At 40.3% G+C, this 22,845-nt stretch overlaps 1 protein-coding gene across 6 annotated transcripts in view; it reads right to left on the bottom strand.

Moving 5' to 3' along the window:
* The window catches only part of NKTR (natural killer cell triggering receptor), a 44,476-nt gene that overhangs the window by 6,612 nt on the left and 15,019 nt on the right, over positions 1–22,845 (bottom strand). For 2 of the 6 annotated variants that reach the window (XM_054594674.1, XM_054594676.1), the window contains 8 exons: positions 22,444–22,531; positions 13,952–13,981; positions 13,285–13,430; positions 12,124–12,346; positions 11,533–11,688; positions 6,826–6,913; positions 6,180–6,325; positions 2,041–4,932 (listed from right to left, as the gene is read on the bottom strand). In XM_054594674.1, the coding sequence (XP_054450649.1) occupies positions 2,041–4,932; positions 6,180–6,325; positions 6,826–6,913; positions 11,533–11,688; positions 12,124–12,346; positions 13,285–13,430; positions 13,952–13,981; positions 22,444–22,531 (3,769 nt within the window). Of the gene's footprint in view, positions 1–2,040; positions 4,933–6,179; positions 6,326–6,515; positions 6,572–6,825; positions 7,124–11,532; positions 11,689–12,123; positions 12,347–13,284; positions 13,431–13,951; positions 13,982–17,250; positions 17,262–22,443; positions 22,532–22,845 lie in introns of those variants that run through there. The other 4 variants (XM_054594675.1, XM_054594677.1, XM_054594679.1 and 1 more) reach the window with 4 other exon arrangements.

Raw genomic sequence — 22,845 nt, 5'->3', positions numbered from 1 at the left:
CCCGGCCCCTCCCCCACTGCTCTGTGCCTGTCGCTCAGCATCAGGACAACAACCCTATGCGTAGGCTACTTAGGTAAATACCGCCACAGGTTTTACTCAGTTTTGAACCCACTGTGTTCTAATAAGACTCTAGTCATTTACTCAACAATTGTAAAGCAGACTGGGAGGTGACTGAAAGAGGAGCAGGAAACAGTCTGTGGATTAGCAGACATTCAGTCCATCGAAACCGTCCATAAGCATATTTGGCTGATGTCAAGTGGCCCTTGGTATTTGGTCCTCTCAAAACGATCACACTCAAAAACATCCGAGTTCAGGTAATTCATTTATTTGTATTTTTGACTTAATACGTAAAAAACCTATCATGTTTTAGTGCCCTGACATTGCAGCGGGGCTGTCTCGCCAGCGACAGCCCCCGTCTCGTCTTGGTCGCACAGGCGGTGATGGCGCAGGGGTTAGGCCGACAGATCAGCTGACATGGACCAAATGTCTCCGCGTGTGTTTTGGGCAGAACCAAGATGTTCTGCAAGGCAGCCCCTCACTTCAGTGAGGCCACAGCCTAGGAGGGACGTCGGGCCCAGGCAGGCCACCAGACCAGGGAGGCAGAGTTCGGCTCTCTCAGTCTACTGCCTTGGCTGAAGAGCTGAGAGCAAACTGCTCAGCCTCGCTATGCCTGTCTTCATTTATGAAATGAATCACCACCCACCCCAAAGGCAGACGTAGGAGGTGCTAAATGAGAGTGGCCAGCGTGACCGCAGCTCAGAGCTGTCAGAGCGCAAGTGGGAAGGCAGGAGCTGAGCAGACGGGAGGCTGGGGGGCAGCTCAGCAGGTACTGCACCCAGAACTGGCAACGCCAGGGTCGACCAGTTCTCCGGGCCTGTCGGAGTCGGGCAGGAGGAGGCAGAGGAGCGTTAGCAGAAGACTTCCAGAAGGTGAGGACTGAAAACCGGCTACGCCGCAGAACCTGGACACCTCAGTCAGTTCAGTGAGACGGGGGAAGGGAGGCACAGAATACAGACGGCAAGCAGCTGAGGAGTAAAGGGGAGGCCGCTATTACAGCTGGCAAGTGCCGTTTCCTATTTTTAAAGAAATATGGGTAAAGGGAGAGAAACACTGACAAATAACTGGAAAGGGAAACAAAAACACTCAAAGACTGTTATTGTATTTTAAGTTTAAGGGAAAACCAAGAAATATTTACAACACAAAGAATACGAATGACTTATTCCTATCACCATCACCACTTTTAAGTTAAAAAGAACCTCCATCTGGGCTGATGACAAAAGTTAGGTTCAGCCTGAACAGAAGAGCGAAACCTATCTAAAGATGATGGTTGCTGCCATCCCTCCAATCCCATCCCAGCCTTGAATAAAGAGCACCTAACTGGGCAAAAAAGGTAACGGGATTAAGACGTACAATTTGGTAATTAAGAAGCAGTCATGAGAACATCAAGAACAGCCTAAGGAACATAGTCAATAATACCGCAATAACTACGGCTGGTGCTCGGGGGCACTGGAAATACCAGCGGGAATACATTGTAAAGCACAGGACTCTCTCACTACTGTGCTCTACGCCTGAAACTAATACAACATAAAATTGCATGTAAACTGTAATTGAGAAATAAAATTAAAAAAAAGTGAACTAGACGCTTGCCTTGAGCAGGCAACTGGGTCTCTCTGGTCCTCACCCCCTACTTGGGTGAAGTTGAAGGGTCAGGCCAATGATCTCCAGAGCCCTTCCATCCTGCCAATGGAAAACCCCTCACATCCCTAAAGAAGGAGCCCTTGCCACCTATCACGGCAACTGATTTCTGCTGCCAGAGAGCTATAGCAGAAAGTGAGGGCTTTTCACACTGAGCCCCAATTTCTTCCCTGAAATCTGCTCCGTGTCCTCAATCTGCTCTCTGAGTCACACGGCACAAGGCTTCTCCTTATTCACCTTCCAGATATTTGGAAATAGCGATCTTGTCCCTAATTCTGATGTTCTTCCAAGCTAAACAATAACAGACTCTCTTTGGGAGAAAAAAGGAAAGAGAATATTGCTCACCGATAAGATGATGTGGAACTTCGCGATCGACTTCTTGAATGACTGTAGGAGACAGACCTTGTTCTGTGTCTTGATTTGGTTTCAGATTTACTTCGAGACCGACTCGGACTCCTGGACTGGCTATCGCCATCCCGACTAGGTGTCTGCTCGTCGCTTGAACTCTCCTGATTTCTCGGCCTCCGGTTTAAGCGTGCCGTCTTTCTTACTTCATCAAAGAGAGACCCAGGCCGCACTTTATTTTTGCTTTTAATTTCTATTCTCAAGACTTGTGGCTTCATTTCAGGCAGAGCAGTCAACGTCTTACCTTCCACGGCACTGGAAAGGGCAGCCGCCGGTGCTGTCAGGTTCCCCGCCCCTTGCAGGGGCTTCCATTTGTTATCCAGGAGGCTGAGCTGGCCCCTTTCGGCCACCTCCTTCCTCACTGTGCCTTCCACCGCACCGGCCGGGCCCACAGAGATGCTGTCCTGTGCCCCCGCCTCACCCCCTGGGGGGCTCTCAGGCATGCTGCTGTCTTGGCTCCCCGCCTCTCCCTCAGGATGCTCAGCCTGTACTTCCTGCTTCACAACGAGGCCTACATCCAGGGGGTCAAGCCTCGAGTCTCCTAGAGGGGACGCCCCCTCCACCTTTGCCGGGGAACTCCTATCAGGAGTGCAAATTTCCATGTTGTCATCTGCCTGAAGCACATCCTCCACTCTGCTTGGGACACTGTCTTCGATACGCTGAATGTTTGGGGGAGAACTGGCCACACTCTCCTCGGTATTTAAAGGTGTGGGAGAAGTGCTGAGTTTGCTATCAACTTTGGCAGGCTGCTCAGCATCTGATGAAGCCGTTACTGTATTCTGTTTACCTGACTGACTGCCGTCTTCACAGGGCTTCTCAGTTGGGGGGATATTTTCTTTTGTGGCTTCACTGTTTTCAGAAACTTGTTTTTTCTCTTGTGACTCCTGAGTCACTTGCTTTTCATTAATCTCCTCCTCCTCCTCTTCACCAAATTCTAGTGGAGGCTGCCAGTGAAATGCTTGTTTTCGTTTTGGAGCCTTGTGCTTTTTGTCTTTTTTCCCCTTCATTTTCTCTTTCACTTTTTTGGTGTGTTCCTTTTTAAGATTTTCCTTTGACCCATGTTTGTGCTTCCGTGACTTTCCTCTAGGGTTTTCTGAATTGCAGGACCCCTCGGAATCAGAGGTTGATGACCGCTGTTTGCTAGACTTCCAAGCACCATTACCATCAGACTGTGAAGTACTCGCTGAAGACTTTGTTGTGGGTTTGGCTTTGATGTGAATTTCACCAAACTCTGATTCAGAATCTGATGTGGCCTCACCTTCCTCCTTATCAGAAGATGGCCGGGAATTATTTTTACTGTTTTTAGTTATGTCTCGTTCAGAATTTGACTCAGAGTCCCATTTACTCCCAGCGTAATTCTTCCTTTTGGGCTTACTGCCATTTCTAAAGTGTTCGGAAAGACTGCCTTTCGAAGTTCTTTTTTTTGAACGAGGACGTTCCTGTTCGGGCTTGGATTTCCCTCCATCTCTGTTTTTCTCTTGTTTATTATTTGTTTCCTTTTGGACTTGCTTCCCTTTTTCCTGGGCTGACTGTGTCACCTGAACACTTGACCGTTCACTGTCTGAAGAATAATCTAAAGATGACCTGCTTTCGCTATACTTCCTCTGAGACGAAGACTTATCTCTGCCTTTCACATATTTATTGCGAAATATCTTTTCAGAGCTGCTGCTGCGCCTTTTATTTGAAGTGTTATTTTTTTTCCCACTGGGCCTAAGTTTTCTCTTGGCTCGCCTTCCGGCGTCACTGCTGACAGAAGAATATGAAGACGACCTACTGTACTGTGAGCGATCACTGTACTTATTTCGTGAATGAGATCTAGAGGAGGGAGACCTAGACCTTGAATGGGAACTAGCTACACTTCGTGACCTTGAGTACGATCTGGAGTAAGATCTACTCCTGGAGGATCTGCTTCTTGACCTTTGTGAACTTTCTGAACTTCTATCACTGTATTTTGAATAAGCACTCCGATCACTTTCTGAATTTTTTTCTCTTTTATGGTAGGATGATGAACTACCAGTCTCTTTAATACTTGCTAAACTGTAAGTGCTTTGGATGGGCAGCAAATGGGTTGTTTTTGCTTTCATTTCCTGAATTCGCTCATAAGAGGGTTTCCAGGGCTTCTGCCCAGGCTTCCACCTTGAAGGAGGGGGACTGTCACTCAGTGGTATTACAGGAATATTTTCCGCCACCACTGGCTGTTGTACTATGATGTTTTCATTTTGTGGCACGATCGCTCTTAAAGGTTCTGCTTTAACTGGTTTGTTTTCGCTTAGCTGAGAGGCTGTCCTTCTCGGTGATTTTGATGCCGTCCGTTGGCGCCCTGACTTGGAACTCGATCTGGACTTTGATCTACTTCGAGAATGGGATGAGGACTTTGATGGCGTCCTTGATCTTGAGCTTCCTCTAGAATAAGACTGCGAGTGAGATTTTGATCTGTATGAGTCCCTGCTGGAATGAGTTGAAGAGCTCTGGTCATCCTTATCAGATTTAGACCAATCCCTCTTCAGCGAATGATGAGAGGATAGCGAGGAAGATCGCGACCTCCTTTCTCTGTCACCAGAGGGTTTCATTCGTCGGGTGGAAGACTTTGAGGATTCTATGTCAGACGGTACAATAATCCTTCTCTTCTTAGTCTGTTTGCGTCTCCTGCAATGTTTCTGCTTTTTAGCTTTCTTTTTATGCTTGACCTTTTTCTCTTTTCTGTGTTTTTTATGGTGACTGTCAGAGTGTCTCGCTGTACTAAGGTCTGAATAATATCCACTGTAAGACCGTGACCTTGATCTTTGGGACAAGCTTCCTTCATCCCATCGGCTTGAGCAGGGGTCACTTAGCCTGCAGAAAGAACACAATACACATGCAGTATTTGCAAGCATGATTTCTATGCTTTAAAATTAAAACATGTTCATTGTCAATACAAATGCATTGACAAAGGCCCAGTTACCCACAGAGCACTGACCCCGTCGACACTTTCCGCACACGTAGGAAGGACAACGCACTTACTGGTTGGCCTGGTCCTGACCTGACAACTGCAGACCATGGACAACTGCTAATGGAGCCACTTACAAAAGGATTTTTTCCAAAGCTAAGCATAGCATTTCAACTTTGATAGGAGAATGGTTTTGAAAACCAAACCAACCAACCAGGAGAGCACTGCTGACCTCCTGAGTTCCTGGCTGCGGTCATCTCCTAACCCTCTGCCTCCAGGAACAATGTCCAGCCAAATTCCCCAACAATTCTGTTGGTTCTCTGCCGATACAGGACAGCCGCCTGAACCCTAAGAGAAACCTCTTTTGCTCCAGAAGCTAACAAGGTTGTTGCTTTATCTCAGCCCCACAGAGTAATCAAGGCCTTCCCCTAAGGCTTAAACTATTTACTATGGGCACTGGGGGGAAAATTCACGAAAATAGACATGGGCTTTACAGTCCCACTGGCTGCGTCAGGGCTCTAAACCAAGAGTTCTCAGGGCCACGGTATCTGAACTGTTTCCACACAGCGGTGCGCCTTTTCCTTCCGTTTCCAATTTCAAATATGCTATAGGGCGCCCAGGCCAATCAAGAAAATTTTGCCATAAACAACTATAGAGGGTCCCACTGGTATATTTTCATTTTTTAGTATATTTTCACTAGCTATTCCAAGGCCAGTCCCATTTCTAAAATAACTGTTCCCTTGTGGGGTGTCACTGAGAGTAAGAGACGCATATACTTCTGAAGAAGCAACAGTCCCTGGGTCAGAAGTTAATGCACATGCTGGGTACAGATTTTCCCATCTACCAAGTCATTCATCAGTAACTAAGAAACCTTGCTGTTAAAGTACCTGCTATATAATTTTAAGTCCTGATTACTTCTAAAATTGAACAAGAAATCTGTAAGAGATTCAGCAGGTTTATAGTCTTGGGAAGAGAAAACAGAACACCTCTTGGAGAATAGTACTACTTTCACTAAGTATTCCCAAATGTATTTTCTGGTCGCTGACTCATTTTAAATGTAAATCTTCAATGAAAAGTCCAAAATTAAGTCTCTAGCCCCTGAACACTTAGAATACAGCAGATATTGGATTGTGCGCAGACTCAAAGCTCTTACTTATCTCCTTTACTCCATTTCTCCCCACTTGGCGGTCTATATGCTCTCAGCCTCTGCATCTCCTCTTTCCAGTGAGGGGGTGTCTCGCTGCTGTCGTCGTCATCTGACTCGGAGCAGGATCTGGATCTCGGAGGTGTGTGATAGCGCTTTCAAAACAAAGACAGGAGCTGCTGTTTTTAAAATACCCCTCAGTCACAGGCCGCTACAGGACAGAGTTAGGTGTAAGACCCAATCTCAGACCCCACTCAAAGGCAATAATGACTGCAGTACAAAAGGATGATATGAAGTTATGTCAGACATAAGCAACTAAAAGAAACGGGAAGGGCTGAGATTTACCTGTAATCACACGTGAAAATTTCCTCTTCGAAGTCCCAATGGTTACATTCATTAGCCTAGAGTATTCAGCATACTAAGGTTTCTCAACATACTCACTGGTTGTTTCACATGTTCATTTCATACTTAAACCCATTCAAACATGGTAGTAAACTGATCTAATAGCTATACCTTCCCATAATTGTGTAGAATACAACTAGCTCCTTGAACGGAGTTTGGATTATACCTATAATCAAAGCTAGCATTTTGCCTACAGGTGAAAACATTTTACTGCTTAGATAATTTGAAAAAAGAAAAGTCTTAACAAACATACAATTGTACCCCTTCCTTTAATCTTCCGTCCAGACTTTGATACAGATGGTTTCTGATCACTTACAGTGGGTGTAGCATCAGGAATCTTCCTGGAAAAGGTGATTGAAAATTAAAAATAAGCAAATGTAGGCAGTTTTCTTAATGTTTACATGTAGAGTTTATGCTCCTATGATACAAAAACACTTCATTTAGATCCAACACTTATGTAGAACAAGACACTCCACATGACCTTATTTTTCAACCCTTCAAATGCCAAAACTTAAAAAAAAAGAAAAGTAACCCAACTGGTTAGAAATACACGATACTAGTATTTATCTTTTTAAGCACAGTACTATTTTTAAACAAAATCCTCTTTTAGAAGTCTCATGTCAAAACAGTAATGTTCTAAGGGAATCCGGAGTTGTCCCTGACTCATGCTTAATTATGGTTGGTTTTTCAGTTGGTTTTTCTTTTATGTTGTATTTTTTACAGTTCATTTGTCTATACTTCTCTACTGCTAGCTGCCCCTCCCTCACTGCGCTGAATCTGCTGCCTCACCCTACGGGCAGTTTTGAGAATATGAACTTTGTGGCGGCCACAGTTCTCCACGCATATTTAAATATGCGTGAATAAGCATGAAGCTTATTCATGCCTGTTTGTTTTGTGTGTCATTATTAATATAATGGCTAGTTTTCACTGAGTACTTACTATATGTCAGGCATTATGTTAATAAGCATTTTTAAACATGTTTTTTATTGGGTAGAATACACATAAAGTAGAGTTGGTTCTTTTAACCATTTTAAAAGCGTACAATTCAGTGGCATTAGTTACATTCACAATGTTGTACAACCATCACTCCTATCTTTCCAAGAGTTTTTCATCACCCCAAATCAAAACTCTACCCATTAAGCTCTAATTCTCCATTGCCCCCATTCCCTCAGCCTCTGGCAACCACTAATTTATAGCCAAATAATGAGAGGGAGGGAGGGAGGGAGGGAGGGAGGGAGGGGAGGGGGAGAGAGAGAGAGAGAGAGAGAGAGAGAATGAGAATCATTCTTGTATGGATGGACACTTGGTTTGTTTCCACCTTTTTCCTGTTGTGAATGTTGCAATGAACTCTGGCAAACAGTTATCTGTTTGAGTCTCTATTTTCAGTTCTTTCGGGTATAGAGCTAGCAGTGACATTGCTGGGTTACATGGTAAATCTATGTTTAATTTTTCAGGAAGCACCACACTGTTTTCCACAGCAGCTGCATCATTTTACATTCCTACCAGCGATGAATGAGGAGTCCTAGGGTTTTATTGTTTTTTTAATTTTAGCCATTCTAGTAAGTGAGGAGTCATTATCTCATTGTGGGTTTGATCTGTTATTTCTCTAACAACTAATGATATTAAGCATCTTTCCATGTACTTACTGGCCATTTATATATCTTCAATATAAGAAGTCATTGCCAAATCCAAGGTCGTTAAGATTTATTCCTATTTTTTTTTTTCTAGGAGTTTTATGGCTTTAACCCTTACATTTAGGCTGTTCACCCATTTTGAGTTAATTTATGCATAGCATGTGAGGTAGGGATCCAACCTCATTCATTTGCATGTGGAAATCCAGTTGTCCCAGTACCGTTATTGAAAAGACTATTCTTTCTCCATTGAATGGACCTGGCACCCTTGTCTAACATCAATTGGCCACAGATGTATAAGCATTCCATGGGTCTCTATGTCTCCTCTTAATGCCAGTATCACAATATTTTGATGACTGTAGCTTTGTAGTAAGTTTTGAAATCAGGAAGTATGAGTTCCCCAACTTTGTGCTTTTTCAAGATTATTTTGGCTGTTCAGGACCCCCTGCCACCTCATATGAATTTGGGTTTTGACTTTTCCATTTCTACAGAAGGGTTGTTGGAATTTTATAGGGATTCCACTAAATCCACAGTTCAGTTTATAAGTGTTGACATCTTTATGATATTCCTATCCATGAATATGAAACATCTTTCCACTTACTTAGGGTCTTCCTTAATTTCTTTCAACAATATTCTGCAGTTTTCACTGCCTTAAGTGTTTCATCTCTTTGATTAGATTTATTTCTAAGTATTTTATTCTTTCAGATATCATTTTAAATGGAATTGCTTCTTAATTTCCTTTTCAGATTGTTTGTTGCTTGTTGTTAATAAGCATTTTAAAGGCATTCGATCATTTAATTCTTATAACAATACTAGGGGGTAGATACTATTATATCTCCATGTTGAAGAATTTTACGTTTAAGTGATTTAAAATCTTGCTCAAGGTCACAGAAACAAATGAAACTCAACACTTACAACAATCATATAGGGCTTTCTAAGGGTCTGGGAATCTGGCTCCAGGTAATTCTAACTATAACTACATTATAGTTTTTTCAGTCATGTCATACGCATGACATCACTTGATTCTCACAGTGAGATAACTAGGTAGTCTTGGTAGGCAACTGTTGGCCCTATTTTCCTCATGAAGAAAAAAAGGTACTGAACACCAAATGGTTGCCTACAGATGTTCAGCAAGAATTAAAGTCCACCTGGAACCTTTTAGATACTGATCCAGTGCTGCCCCACCCTGTCCCTCTCAACAACACTCTGATTTGATTTGCTGTATGGCCCAGAAACTGGTATTTTTTAAAGCTTGCTAAATTACTCTAAAGTGCAACTGAGAACAAATGAACTAGAGTAAGTGTGGAACCCAGCTTCTGCTAAGCAAACTTTGAGTGACAATGAGCTTAACTGTTGGTAAGTCAGCAAGGTGGCAAGCTCCCCATGGCTGGCAACCCGTGTTTCTTATCCTTGCATATGCTGGGTTCTTAAAGCACACTGAATTCTAGCTCCCAAACGCCTGATCAAAACCTCAAAGATTCTAATAATCTAGATCAATCTGCTCTCTTTATAGGACACAACTACCCGCCAATTATGACTTAAAATAATTCCGCACACAATAACTTCCTGAGATGTGAGCAAAGAAGAGTCATGACCAAATAAACTTAGCAGCAGCGTTCCATCACAACTGCAGGACGGTGGTATGAACTACTTTAAACAATACCGGATAACAGGGGTCAGCAAACTTTTTCTGTAAAGAGTCCACGAGTATTTTAGGATTTGTAAGCCAATATATTAAGGCTATTATGTAGGCACTTGTGTAACAAGGTGGGGGGAACCCCCAAATTTTCACAACTATTAAATTAAAATATAATAACTGAATTATCTTTTTTTGTTTTTGTATTACACATCTCCTAATGAGAGGATTTAAATGGGGGGGGGATAACATTTCAGTCAATCAGGGTCCATAGTGTTTCCTATCAAAATAGATCATGTTAATGCTGTTCATCTGGTAATGATGACCTGTAATGAGGTTTTACATACTTTGTTTTTGAAAATATCTTTTGGCCTCATGGGTACCATGTGTGGCGCCTGTAACACTGAAGAGCTGCAACTGCATTACTGGGATGTGCAGCGTTCCGAGCAGAGTATGAAGCAACGACGCCCCCCTCACCCCCAAACTCTGCGGCCACTACTCAGTTCTGCCGTGGTACAGAAACGGGACAAGAAAGTCACAAACAAATGACTTTGCTGTGTCCCAGTAAAACTTTATTTATGAACACTGAATTTCACATAATTTCTAGTATCACAGAATATTATTCTTCCTTTGATTTTTTTCCACAAACATTTAAAAACATAAAACCTGTTTGCAGCTCATGGCCTACACAAAAAAAGAGGCAGTAGGCCAACTGTGGTCCATGGACTATAGTTTTGCCAACCCCTGTCACAGGACACTGAATTGACCTTTCAAGTTTCCTACTTTCTGAAAGCCAATGGATTTGATCAATGAACTTGATATCTTGTCTTTTAAGAAGGGTCCCACTAAAATTTATTCACAAGCCAGAATTTTTAAAAAAGAAAACACCAGCATCTTAAGCTATTAATTAAAATGCCAGCATCTTAAATATTAATTCAAAGATACACCCAATTTTGTAATAACTTTATAAAATGAGACAATTCCAACCTTAAAAATATTTAATAAACTACATAATAACCTTATGCAGACACCTGATTGTGAACAGGGACATTTGCAAAACTTCTCAACCTTTAATCTAACTTTTCAGAGGGAATTTATCCATTGCATCAGCAATATTATTATATTTCTGTTTACTCTTCACACAATACTTCTTTTAATAATTCTAAACTTGAATCTAATATACAAAATACATTAAATACTATCTTTTGAGAACCAAATCTAAAGCTATACATTAGCTTTTCCAAAGTAGAGGAGTTATCACCAAGGAAGTTAACAACAGTTAACACACTTATGATACTAAATTCTATCCCCAACTTCCATACAATTGATTTTACACTATTCAAATTGTAACAAGTGTTTTATTCCTCTACTGGATCCAAAGAGTTCAACGAACTTTGTTCTGACAACTAAAACGTCATGTCTAATGAAAAGCCAAGTAAATAAGGTTAGTGACGAAACCTCTGCAGGCCTCCAACAAGAACTTCTCCCCGGACCAACGTGCTCGCTGCCCTTCCTGTAAGAAGAATGTGAATTCTGAAAGGCAGGGCCCATGCCATTCTTTAATCTGGAATCTGCACAGCTACCTTTCAAAGCGCTTTGGCTGCGGGCCGTGCTCAGTGAGTGTGTGTGGGACCCAATGACCTGATGAAACCACCACTCAGACACGCAAACACAGGTTAGCCGTCCTACTTACGGTTCAGGTTCGACTGTGACAAGGGGCATATCTCTCCTCAGTAAAAACCGGTTCTCAGGCACTGGGGGTATCTCTTCTGGGCGGACCACAGGCTTTTCCCTTTTAGCATTTGAATCGACTGACCTTTTTCCATTGGTATCACTTCTCTCAGAGTGACTTAGAAAGAACATACCAAGTCATCAATTAAGATATGTAATGTTTGCATTTCATAATAAAAGCACATCAAGTTAGCTATTAAATAGCAAAACTACTGATACCTTACGAGTCTCACTCAAAAGCTTTATACAGTTTTCTCAAAGAGAACATATAAAATACCAACTCAAGTCAAAATCCACAGTACTAAAAGTCTGAAAATTGTCAAATGAATCCTAACTTTCTTAAAGAGTTTCAGGGATCTTTGATATGAAATGTCTGTGCTACCCTAGATTTGCCAGATTTCAATTTACATAAAAAATGCTATCCTTTTTCAACAATAGGTAGAAGCAATGCTAAGTTTACAGAATTATACATACTTTATTTTCACCATTCCAGGGAGGTTTTTTTTTTTTGTTTTTTTTTTAAGGTAAGACTATTCTAGGGTTTCACACTTACCCTTTCGGGCTCACTACATGTTTATTCCTTGGCTCTTCTGAACTGCTTGCTTCCTTTCGTCTCTTCTTAGAATGTTTAACTTTTGGCCTCCTCTTATGTTTCCTCCTCCTGCTTCTCTCCTGTTCGATTTCACTTTCTGAAGATGATTCTGAAGAGGAAGAGGAATTGGAAGAGGAATCCGATTCTTCTGAATGAGTCGGTTTCTTCCTTTTTTTCTCAAAAACTTTTAAGAAACAGTAACAAAAGTATTAGTACTGGAGTGTCTACCTTTCAGAGCAAAAAATGTGATTGTCAAATATTATAAGACATGCTTTATGTATAGCAAGCTAAAAACAAAATTTGTATTATCAGCTTGAAAAAAAGTTTATATAATCAGCCAAGAGGCAACAAAGCCCTTGCCTTTATGAAGTCTAGTGGGGTCATATAAAAAAATAAGTAACTGCATAATATGACAAATAATAAATGCAAAAAAAATAAAAAAGCAAGCAGTGTAGAGCGATTAGGGAGTCAGGGGTAAGTTAGGGTACCATTTGAGCAGAGATGTAGAGGGAGTGAGGGAGGGGGTCAGACAGATTTCCGAATGAAGAGTGTCCCAGACAGAGGAAAGAGCCAGCACAAAGCCCCTGAGCACTTGGCATGTCTGAGTAGTCACGGTCAGCACGGCTGGAAGACAGTGAATGATGGGGAAGACGTCAGAAACAGCAGAGACGCCGGCAGCCTGCCAGGTGGCTGTCCAGATTTCAGCTTTGGCAGACTGAGAAGGGAGCCTTAGGAGGCGACCACTCTGGTGGCGGTGAAAGCCCAACTGTAGAAGGCCATGAATATAAGCAAAGGGGGCCAATTCGGAGGCTACTGCCACTGGGAAAACATTGCAGAGGAGTCAGGACTGGCAAAAAGAACACTCATGAGGCTACTGCAGAAAGCCAGGTAAGAGATACTGGTGCTGTGGACCAGGTAGCAGGGGAAGTGAAAAGAAGAGATAACATTTGGTAAGACTTGCTGAGGGACCAGGTACAAGGTAGGGCATAGAGGTCTCAGGGCTACTGCTGTACCACTCGTATGAGGTTTTTCCACCACTGAAATCGAGGAGGCATCTTTAAGTTACAGTCTTCAATACCAGTTACCTGTATGCTAGCTCCCTTTACCTCCCCAAACTCTTACCATCTTTTGTTGATTTCGTGGCAAGAACCCCACAGTCAATAACGCGCACATCTGCATAAGGTCTGCTTGCAGCATCAGTTTTCAGATTTTCAATTTGCTCGATGACTTCAAAACCGGAGATAACTAGTCCGAAGACAACATGAACCCTGTCATAATACAAATTCAAGAAAGAAATGGTTTGCTCATAATTAAGCCACGAGCAATAATCAAGAATCAAAACATCTGTTATAAATGATATGTCCACAGACTCGAAAATAAAAGCACAGTGTCTGATGTATGAAGGGAATTAGACCTTGAGATCCCCTTCATAAAAGGGGGAAAAAAAATTTACCCAAACTGGGACTTAGTTTTCTGCCTTTAAAACAATGGTTCTTAATTATTTTATGGTAAAGAGGCCTCGGACAGAATGTGCCTGCTGCTCAGAGCCCACCCTGCAGGGTTACTCTGTGGCTGAAAGGCCCATCCACGGGCCCCGGCCAGGACCCCTTCAGGGGCACGAAAGCCATGGAGTCCAACACCACAGCACCAAGGGATCCTTAAGGAAGAGTCTGGCTATGAGATTCGCCCAGAGATCGAGAGCGCCCCCTTGAGGGTTCACCCAGGTCCAGTGTGCCTGGGAACAGCCCCCCGCAACACCTCCCCGAGGTGATAAGAACATAACTCTTACCCATCCAAGTGCGGGGCAGGTTTTGTGGTGCTGTGTTATGAACGTCAACACAAGGAAGATGGCAAAAGCCAGGTGTTCAGGTGAACAGAGCAGAAGGGTTTAACACAGACCATGTAGAGAACAAAGAGGTAAAGATAAAAAGACAGGGGAAAAAATTAAACATGATATACATGGAAACTTTTACATGTAAACCTTAAAAACAGCAAGAGTAGCCATTTTACTGATAAAAACCTCAAAATTATAACGAATTACAAAACCATATCTATTTCTCCAATATGAAGATTATATATGTATACCAATATATGAAATGGGTTTGAAATACACAGCATAGACATTAAAATTAAAGTTACTCTCAATTCCAAAATAACAACAAAAAGAAACAAACTCGACACGTGTAAACAGGGATAAAAAGCACCTGTCACTTGCCCTACGGAAAGGAAAGCGTGGCCAGCACGGGCCCCACACCCTTGAGTGAGTTCTCCTACTGCGCGTGCGCTGCCGAGGCGAGCACGAGACTTTCCCCTATTTCTCACCCCGAGTCAGCATGTGTCTTCCGGGCGGGCAGGCGGGAGTTAGGCCTCAGGAATTCTGTTTCCAGAATTTCCTGCCTCTCTGCCTTCCCCTAAGGTGAGGCTCCGCCACCACTCACAGCAACTCTGAAAATGCAATAGGGAGCAAACCTTCCCTCTGCCAGCACTTCTGACAGCAAAGTCAATAATGATGGATAACATGAATAGACATTTCAAATTTCCATGGCCCAGAAAATGCTCAACAGGCTTCTTCCACAGTCACAAACTGGCAGAGAGTCACTCTTGAGAAGCCCACGGGTACATTTGGTTAAGATATTTTGAACCCAAGCTGGTTTTCCCATAGCATTTTCACAGATCTTCACACTTGTGAATTGCAGCAAGAAAAAAAAATCAAAAGCAGATACATCTAGACTCAGAAGTATATACCACAAACCTCTTAGTTTTTAAGAATAAGAAATAGATATTTGAGAGAAAGGTCACTGGATATCAAAGGCCATGTTAAAGCAGTCAACTGTACTAGAAGTTCCCAGTTACAATTTAACCTTCATCACAACAATGCTAAAAATCTGTATTCTACACAGAATCTTAACACTTATATTAAAAAATTCAATTCTGTAAGACTGTTACATCAAAAAATTAAAATGTCAACGTAAGTAGTTCTAAAATTATAAAGAGAATCTTGAGTTTTAAAAACCACTAATCTCAAATTTTCCTTAGAAGATTGAGAAGTGGTAATTCAAGCTAGTGTAATAATGAAAATGAATGAAAAGAGGCAGAAGGGGGGAAGGAAAAGAAGGAATAAAGGAAGGGAAGCAGGGAAGGGACAGAGCGAAGGGAGGGAGCGAAGGGAGGGAGCCCTGGCCAGGTTGCTCAGTTGGTTAGAGCATTGTCCCGATACACCAAGATTGAGGGTTTGATCCTAGTCAGGGCACATATGAGAATCAACCAATGAATGCACAAATAAGTGGAATAACAAATTGGTGTTTCTCTTTCTCTCTCTGTCCTTCTCTTTCTCTAAAATCAATAAATAAAAATTTTGGGGGGAAAAAAGAAAATCTAGTAAATTGGTGAGACACTAATGCTTAAATCACTAAACTAGCATCCAGAAACTACCTTGGTCAATATCTCTAAGCCAGAAATGTGCTTCCCACAATTATAAAACTTAACCAAGGCACACTAAAGATAGGAAGACATCAGTCTGTACTCTAGACAGTGATTCCACTGTATGAAGGATACAAAGAGGTAAAAAAAATGTAAAGGTAACAATGTTCTGCAATGTAAAGGCTCAGTCTCAAATGTGCAGCAGTGAAAACGGGCAGTTTGTTGGTTAGTTTATTCCTCTTGATCCTTCCTCTCATGACACTCAAACTGTGATACTGGGGAAAGCCTACAGATTTATCTAAAACACACGGAACCCAATTCAATTTGCTACCCTGGCTAATAAAAGTGCTGTAAAGACACCTTATGGCAAACCTTTGGAGCCAATGGTAAGAGGAAAATATTCTAGCTAACTGCATGATGTACAAACATACTACTTGAGACTCAATGTGAGGATGGAATAGCTACCTTTATGACAGATTTGAGTTTTGTTTTTAACTCCAGTGGAAACTGAAGACAAATGAACTTGGTCCTTTACTGCTTAGTGAGGAAAACAAACGAAGCCAGGAACAATTCTTTCAAGGACAAATTTCAGATGGCCCTCTGTGCCTCAACTGGTGTAATTAAGTCCATCAACTCACACCTGCATTTCAGGATGCAGCACTGCCAACTTATACCTTAACTGGGTTAGACTACATACTAAGAATACCGAAAGGGTCTTAATGAAAGAAGGCCCCTGGGATTCCCAGCCTCTGTTCCAGAAGCAGAAATTCCGAAGTAGAGCAGGCTTCCTGGCACTGGACGTGGATAAACAGAGGATGTTGCCCAATGGGGCAACACAGGGCAGGGGGAAATGATGTGCTCAGTCCGAGCTCTTCAATTCTATTAAAATGGACAAAGAGATCTCATTCCACCAGCTCTGAATTGCACTGATTTTTCAAAACTACAACTGGAAGGCCCCATGCAGTGATGGCATATGCTCAGTAAGTTCAGACCTTAAGAAGGCCAGAGGCTATCATTTGTTCATGTTCGTGAAAACATCTGAAGGAGAAAGAACCACAAAGAACATTTCAAATGATAAAAGCTTTCAGTATTTTCATAGTCTCCTGTCACTTAAGACATTGATTTTCCAGGGTCCTCTAATCTTTGAATCTGCTTTAAAATTACAGGGGTGGGCAAAAGTAGGTTAGTAATAATAATAAATGCCATAATAATTAATAAATAATACAAGAACAACTCATGTATTCACAACAGTAAACCTACTTTTGTCCACCCTGTATATGAACAAGGGCTCATTTAAACCTTGTCAACTCTAGAAATTGAAGTGTCACTGTTACCTCCAACATTTTTATACCATTATCAAAGAAGCTTTTGTCCTTATACAGAATTTAATAGTCCTGTACTAAAATGAAATCTAAACCCATTATATACAATGTAACACTCCCACCCCGAAGATGTGTGGAAACTTAGTAGAAACAAGCCACTGAAATTAAAACACACTTCCCAGGGTTAACCATGAACAGTAACACACTTGTTTTACATGTATTGCTGTCATACAGATCAAGCAGAGTTTTTTTTTCTCTTAAAATTGTTCAATGCACATAACAATAGGATTAAAGAGATAAAGGCAAAGAAAGAAAAAAAGAGAGCCTTAGAGTAATGAGACATTACCTTTGGAGCGCACGGTGTAACACTCTTTCTGTAAATTTTACACAAAAATGGCAAGAAATAAATTGTAATACACTTTTAAGACAAGACTGAATCTATGTTTTAATATCAATATAACTTTGAAATTAAATATTTTCAAGTTTTATGCAAAGCAAGAAAGCTTTTTAAAATGGAGGGCTCTAAATTTTCTTTCAAGTAAGTAAGCATGTAGAGATGAATTACACTTAGGAAAAGCATTGTGGCTGAGGTTGGAATCTGCCCAAATCCTTAACAATGTAACACTAGAGTGTTAATACCTATTAACAAAATATGACCTTTTGCTTCACAACTGGCTAAGTCAACTAACATCTTCCTCAGAAAGAGAGTAACGTATCCTGAATACATACATAAACACAAATCTTGAGTGCCCAGAAGCTGTTCACACCAGTGGAAAGCAAAGACTCCAATTGAGAAAACTGAGTCGAGAGAATTCAAAACAAAATCCCCGGGAACTTTTTTACTAATTCACCTCAGCGGAAGAACCTTGCGTGCTTGCACGTGTGCAACTGTTTTTCCGCTGCACAGCACAGCAGGCCGCTATCAGAAGGTATCAGGCACATGTTCGGACTACAGTTACTGCTCATTGGCATGTACACGTTGTAGCTGTTAAGTCACTGAAAATAATAATAATAATAATAAAAAGCCATAACTAGAATTTTAAGTATTTTCTCAAAAGAGAAAAGGGCAAGAGATAAATGTGTAAGAGTATAGCAAACCTTGGCGACACACAGTACTTTCTTTTCCTGTCTAATCTCTGATTTTCCCCATCAGCTGTTTTTTTTCCCCAAAGAATATACACTGCCTGACCAATTCTAACTCAACCTTTAAACATACCTATTATTACACAGGTCAAAAACCTTATTATATACAGCAGACAAAATTTTTTTATGGGGGTTTTGAAAATATTAAATATTAAAATACTTAAAAACAAGCTTTAATTTAATGGGAAGGAAACAAAGGTAACCAATTTCTGTCTAACGGACCCTTTCATGTGCAGTGTTTTCCTCCCAACCCCTGAGACTATCACAGCACCATGGAGGCGGCACCAGCAGGCTGCACGGCAACAAAGCTGTGTAAGGGCAACAGAGACCGACCACGCCACGGCACAGTGCTCTACTTATGTGTCCCAAAAGTCACCGAGATAGGAGAGCTTTCAAAAATTCAGCGCTCATGTTCACTAATATCCACCGATGCCTATATCACATAAATACTAAATAATACTAAGACTGAATTAAGGATGACACTTGATATTCACCGAACTTGGCTTATGGTTAAGTTTCATGAACATCTCTGTTCATGAAAAATCTTGAAATTAACATACGAAGGTATTAGCCAAAACAATGGAAGGAAAAAGCTAGAACTTCTCAGGTTATTACCACTTACTAGCATTTCTTCCCAAATCTACTTTTGCTACCCAAAACGTCAACAAGCTTTGTAAACCCCTTAAAACCGACCGCCCAACTCCCTTTGCTCCACTGCTCTGAAGTTCAGCACTTCTCTCCCATTCAGGTGAGAAGCCACTTGCACGTGAGATTCTTAAATGACAGAACATATCCTAGAACTTCTTTTGTTTTCCTCCCATAGTCCTACTTAAAGACTGTTACAATGCAAACACTTTTTGATTAAAGTCAAGTTTGACTTTTCTGTATTATCTTGTTTTCTTATCTTTTTATAATTATCATGACCGCCGACAGAGACTTCTCCAAAGCTCTGTGGGTCTACTCCGTGGCTGTGACTTAAGGCCTGCACAGAGTAAGAGCACATGGGACAAGGGCCATGGCCACACGCCTGAGTCCTGGCTGCAGCGGATGGGGAGCCTGCTGCTGCGTCCCCTGATCTAGGTGCAATGAGCCGAAGCTTCTTGGCAGCACCTTCCAGACTGCTAAAAACGAGGCAGTGACAATGGTTTCCTTTAGGCACGACTGTTTGCATAAAAATCATTCCCCACATTCAGAAACATAGCATCAACCTACAAAACTTTCTTCTTTTTATGTCCACATTTCCGCTCTGAAATGCTTACTTTATCTTTGAAAGATTACTACTTTGCAACATACCTATTTTATTTTCCAGGAATGTCTGATGCTTCTAATGCCTAACTAAAATAAATTCAGAGCAGAGTGGTCAATAATATTTTGTAGTTTACAAGGTGCAGCATTCTCTTTCTGGCTATCATTTTTTTCTAGATTATGAATAAAATTTCTATATAACCTGGACTTTATATGGTTTTTCTTCTTTATTTAGCATTATCTACAGAATGAAAAGGACTAGATCTCTAAATCCTTTCCACTCAAAGACTTTGTAGTTCTATAGCTTTTATTGTGGTTTTTCCTAATCTTTGGCTTAAAACATAAATAATAAAAAGGACAACATGACTAAATACTGAGTTAACTTGGTTACTACTTTGGTCCCTGTTCTTTGAATTCCTTCAAAAATACCTCAACATGAGCCATTATTTCCTCAGCGATTCATGGGGATTGTGCCATATATCACTTCTCTCATGTTTCTTGAGCAGTACTAGTCCAAAAAGAATGGGTTTTCTTCTATTTAGACCCCCTAAAACAAAATCATTGTAACTAATACAATAGTAGATATAGGCAGTTATTGCAAAAATCACAAATAGCTTCATAGAAGAAAAGCCAATTTTCATCATATATGTAACTACATGCAAAATTATGTGTAATAAAAATGCTGTAGGCATAGGAAGGGGAAGTTTTAAATGTGATAAGTCATGAAGACAATAGTTACTGCACAAACCACAAGAATCCTTGAGGAACATTTTGAAAATACCCATACTAATAGCATTAAATTTACTCCCTCGGAATTGCAAAATAACAGATTTAGAACATAAACTACGAATCCAATTTTGCAAGACCAGATTGAAAGTCCTTCTTAAGCTTATAAACAGGAACTATGAGGACAGTTCTTGGCATTTCACCATCCCTTCGGACACTACCCTTCTTTTTCCAGAACTGCTGCTCAAGGTGCCACGGAAGGAGCTGTGCGGGAAGGTGAAGGGCAGGGAGCCATCAGGCAACAGCTCTGTGACCGTCGGCCCCAAACCTCAACCTCTAGAGCCATTACCTGTGATCGCATACAAAACCTGAAGACAGCACATTTTACTTTTTTACTACTTCCGACTCCAAAAGGATTTGCAAAGCATGGATTTTCAAAGATTTTTCTTTTATGGAAAAAAAAAACCCCTCCATTTTACTATCCTTTCTATAAAAGCAAGGAAGCGTTTCGTTTAGAAAGGTGACTGTTGGCCTGATTTTTACACTGCAACCCAAGGGGGACTGGTACTTTTAGCCAGCATTAAAAAGCACATTCATTAAAAAAAAGAGAGAGATTGGGATTTTTTTTTTTTTTGAGTGTGCAAAAGCATTCTATTACTTCCAAGATTGCTTTTAACTGGAAACTCATTTCCAGAATTAAATTTCAAACCACAAGTAGAAAATTTTCTTTCAATCACAAGTTCACAGTGATTTTAATGCCATCTACAGTTATTTATGAAAACAAGCTTAAAATATTTAATCTTAATTTACTAAAGTTAAAATTTCCATTTGGCATTCCTTGTCAAAAATAGCAGTCTAATGTAAAATTAAGTAATGGCCTTAATTTTGTTTTGACACTGAACATTCCTAGAAAAGACTTAAACAAGTGCTAAATAACACAGAAACAAGACACTCTAAATTTTTTGAAGGGAGAATCTCATTTACTGGATTTTAATTAATGTATGTAGGTGTACCAGTTGTAACTCTAACATTTTATAAACAAGCTAATCAGTAAATAACAATGAGAAGAAGCTGCTGCTACCTGATAAATCAAATTTTACATGTACTTATATTAAAAAAAAAAAAGAAATCTAAAAGAAACTTTAGAGCCCTCAGATAGTAGCTTCTTGACCAATGAATCATTAGTTTATCACATTCAGTTCAGATAAGCTTAAAAATGGAAATGGGAAAACTCAAAGAGCAAACAGCTTCTATATTTAACTACCATATAAGAAGTTTTTCAAAATATATCACACAAGTTGTTTTTTTTTTTTTTGGCCCCAAAGAAGGTTAAGAATAGAAAAATATAAAGAAATGTAATAACTAGTATTCTCTGCTTAAGATCTTTCTTTTTCTCTGTACCACTCCAAGTATCATCACCTTCTCTCAGCTTTCCATTTTTAGGACATTCTTAGGAACAGAATGCCCCTTATCTGAACTTTATCAGGTCATGTTGGAAATATATTTTTCAGACAAATTAAAAATGTGAGACTTATTATATATGAACTCCTTTAAAGACAGGGAAGCGCCATTCATACTCATCCATTTAGAAAGATGACCCCCCAATAAAACTTTTTCTCCAATATACATAGCACAACTGTTGAGATTTACTCACAATCTAAAGCATGAAACTTCCAGCTAGACAGTTATCTTTCATATTTTACATCAGAGGATTATATAAAAACAGGGTTTTGGAATAGCTGTAGTTAAGGATAAAATTAAAAGTGTGCCGAAGGTCTTTCAGACAAGAAATAAGTAGTAAGGTTCAGGCTGTGCATGCACATATATATAAAGGTGTTTGTTTCTTAAAGAGCAAATTTAGCATGCTGAAGTTTCCAGAGTGATAATCTCATAAATTTTGGTGGAAATGACAACATTGAGCTAATTAAATCATGCATAGAGATCTCATAAAGTTTGAGTTTTTTAAAATACTGGCTTTAGAGCAAATTACTTATTTCCATACAATATCAGAAAATAATGCTCTCTCTCTCAAATTGGCTCAAAGAGACACAATAGAAGAAAACGCAACTCTGCAAGGGCACATCTGGTAAGTACCCTTACATGTTCATCAGTAGTTGCTATTCCAATCCAGCTTTGGTAACTAAGCCCCCAAATTAGTTGCCAATGTCTCTTTGTAAGATGACAGCCTATTTTGAAAATAATGTACATCTTCAAGTTATGTCTTTTAAGCATCGTTCTTCAAATCCAGGATATTTGCTTAACACAGAATTGGTTGCTAGAGTGTGCCAGTTACTATAACATCAGAAATTAAAAATGAAATCCAAGTTCACAGAATCCTAGCAATAAATTTGGTTTAACTATACCATCTTTCTCATGAACAGCGCTTCTCTGTTTAAAAGCTCATCTCTGAATTATGCCTACTCACATGAAAAACTGGGAACCATTGGTATGTTTCCCTCGATTTGCCATTGACAAAAGGAACGCTCTGTCATGTTTGAGAATAAAGTTTTCATCTGTTTGAAGAAAACACAAATTTGTCAGTCTCCAATTATAAGCCACTTTTAAAGTGTCATGTTCACAGAAATTAATAGAAAGCAAAGGATGAAATTCCTCTTCTGGTCAGTACAGATACTTGACTGAATATTTAGAAAAAAAGTTTTAACTAATCAATTAACAAAAGCATAAAAAGACCAAAAATTACTACTTAAAGCCTTGAGGAAAAGAACAAGTATTTAATATTTTATACAAACAGCCTTAGAACAGTCACTTTTAGTAGTAACATATTTGGCTAAATATTTAAACTATAACTTTCAGGGAAAACTAATAA

Source organism: Pteronotus mesoamericanus, unplaced genomic scaffold, assembly GCF_021234165.1.
Source record: "Pteronotus mesoamericanus isolate MK-2021 breed Mesoamerican mustached bat unplaced genomic scaffold, CSHL_Meso_final scaffold_533, whole genome shotgun sequence".
Taxonomy (NCBI): domain Eukaryota; kingdom Metazoa; phylum Chordata; class Mammalia; order Chiroptera; family Mormoopidae; genus Pteronotus; species Pteronotus mesoamericanus.
Note: the sequence above shows the minus strand (reverse complement) of the source record. Positions and strands in the feature narration are given on the sequence as shown.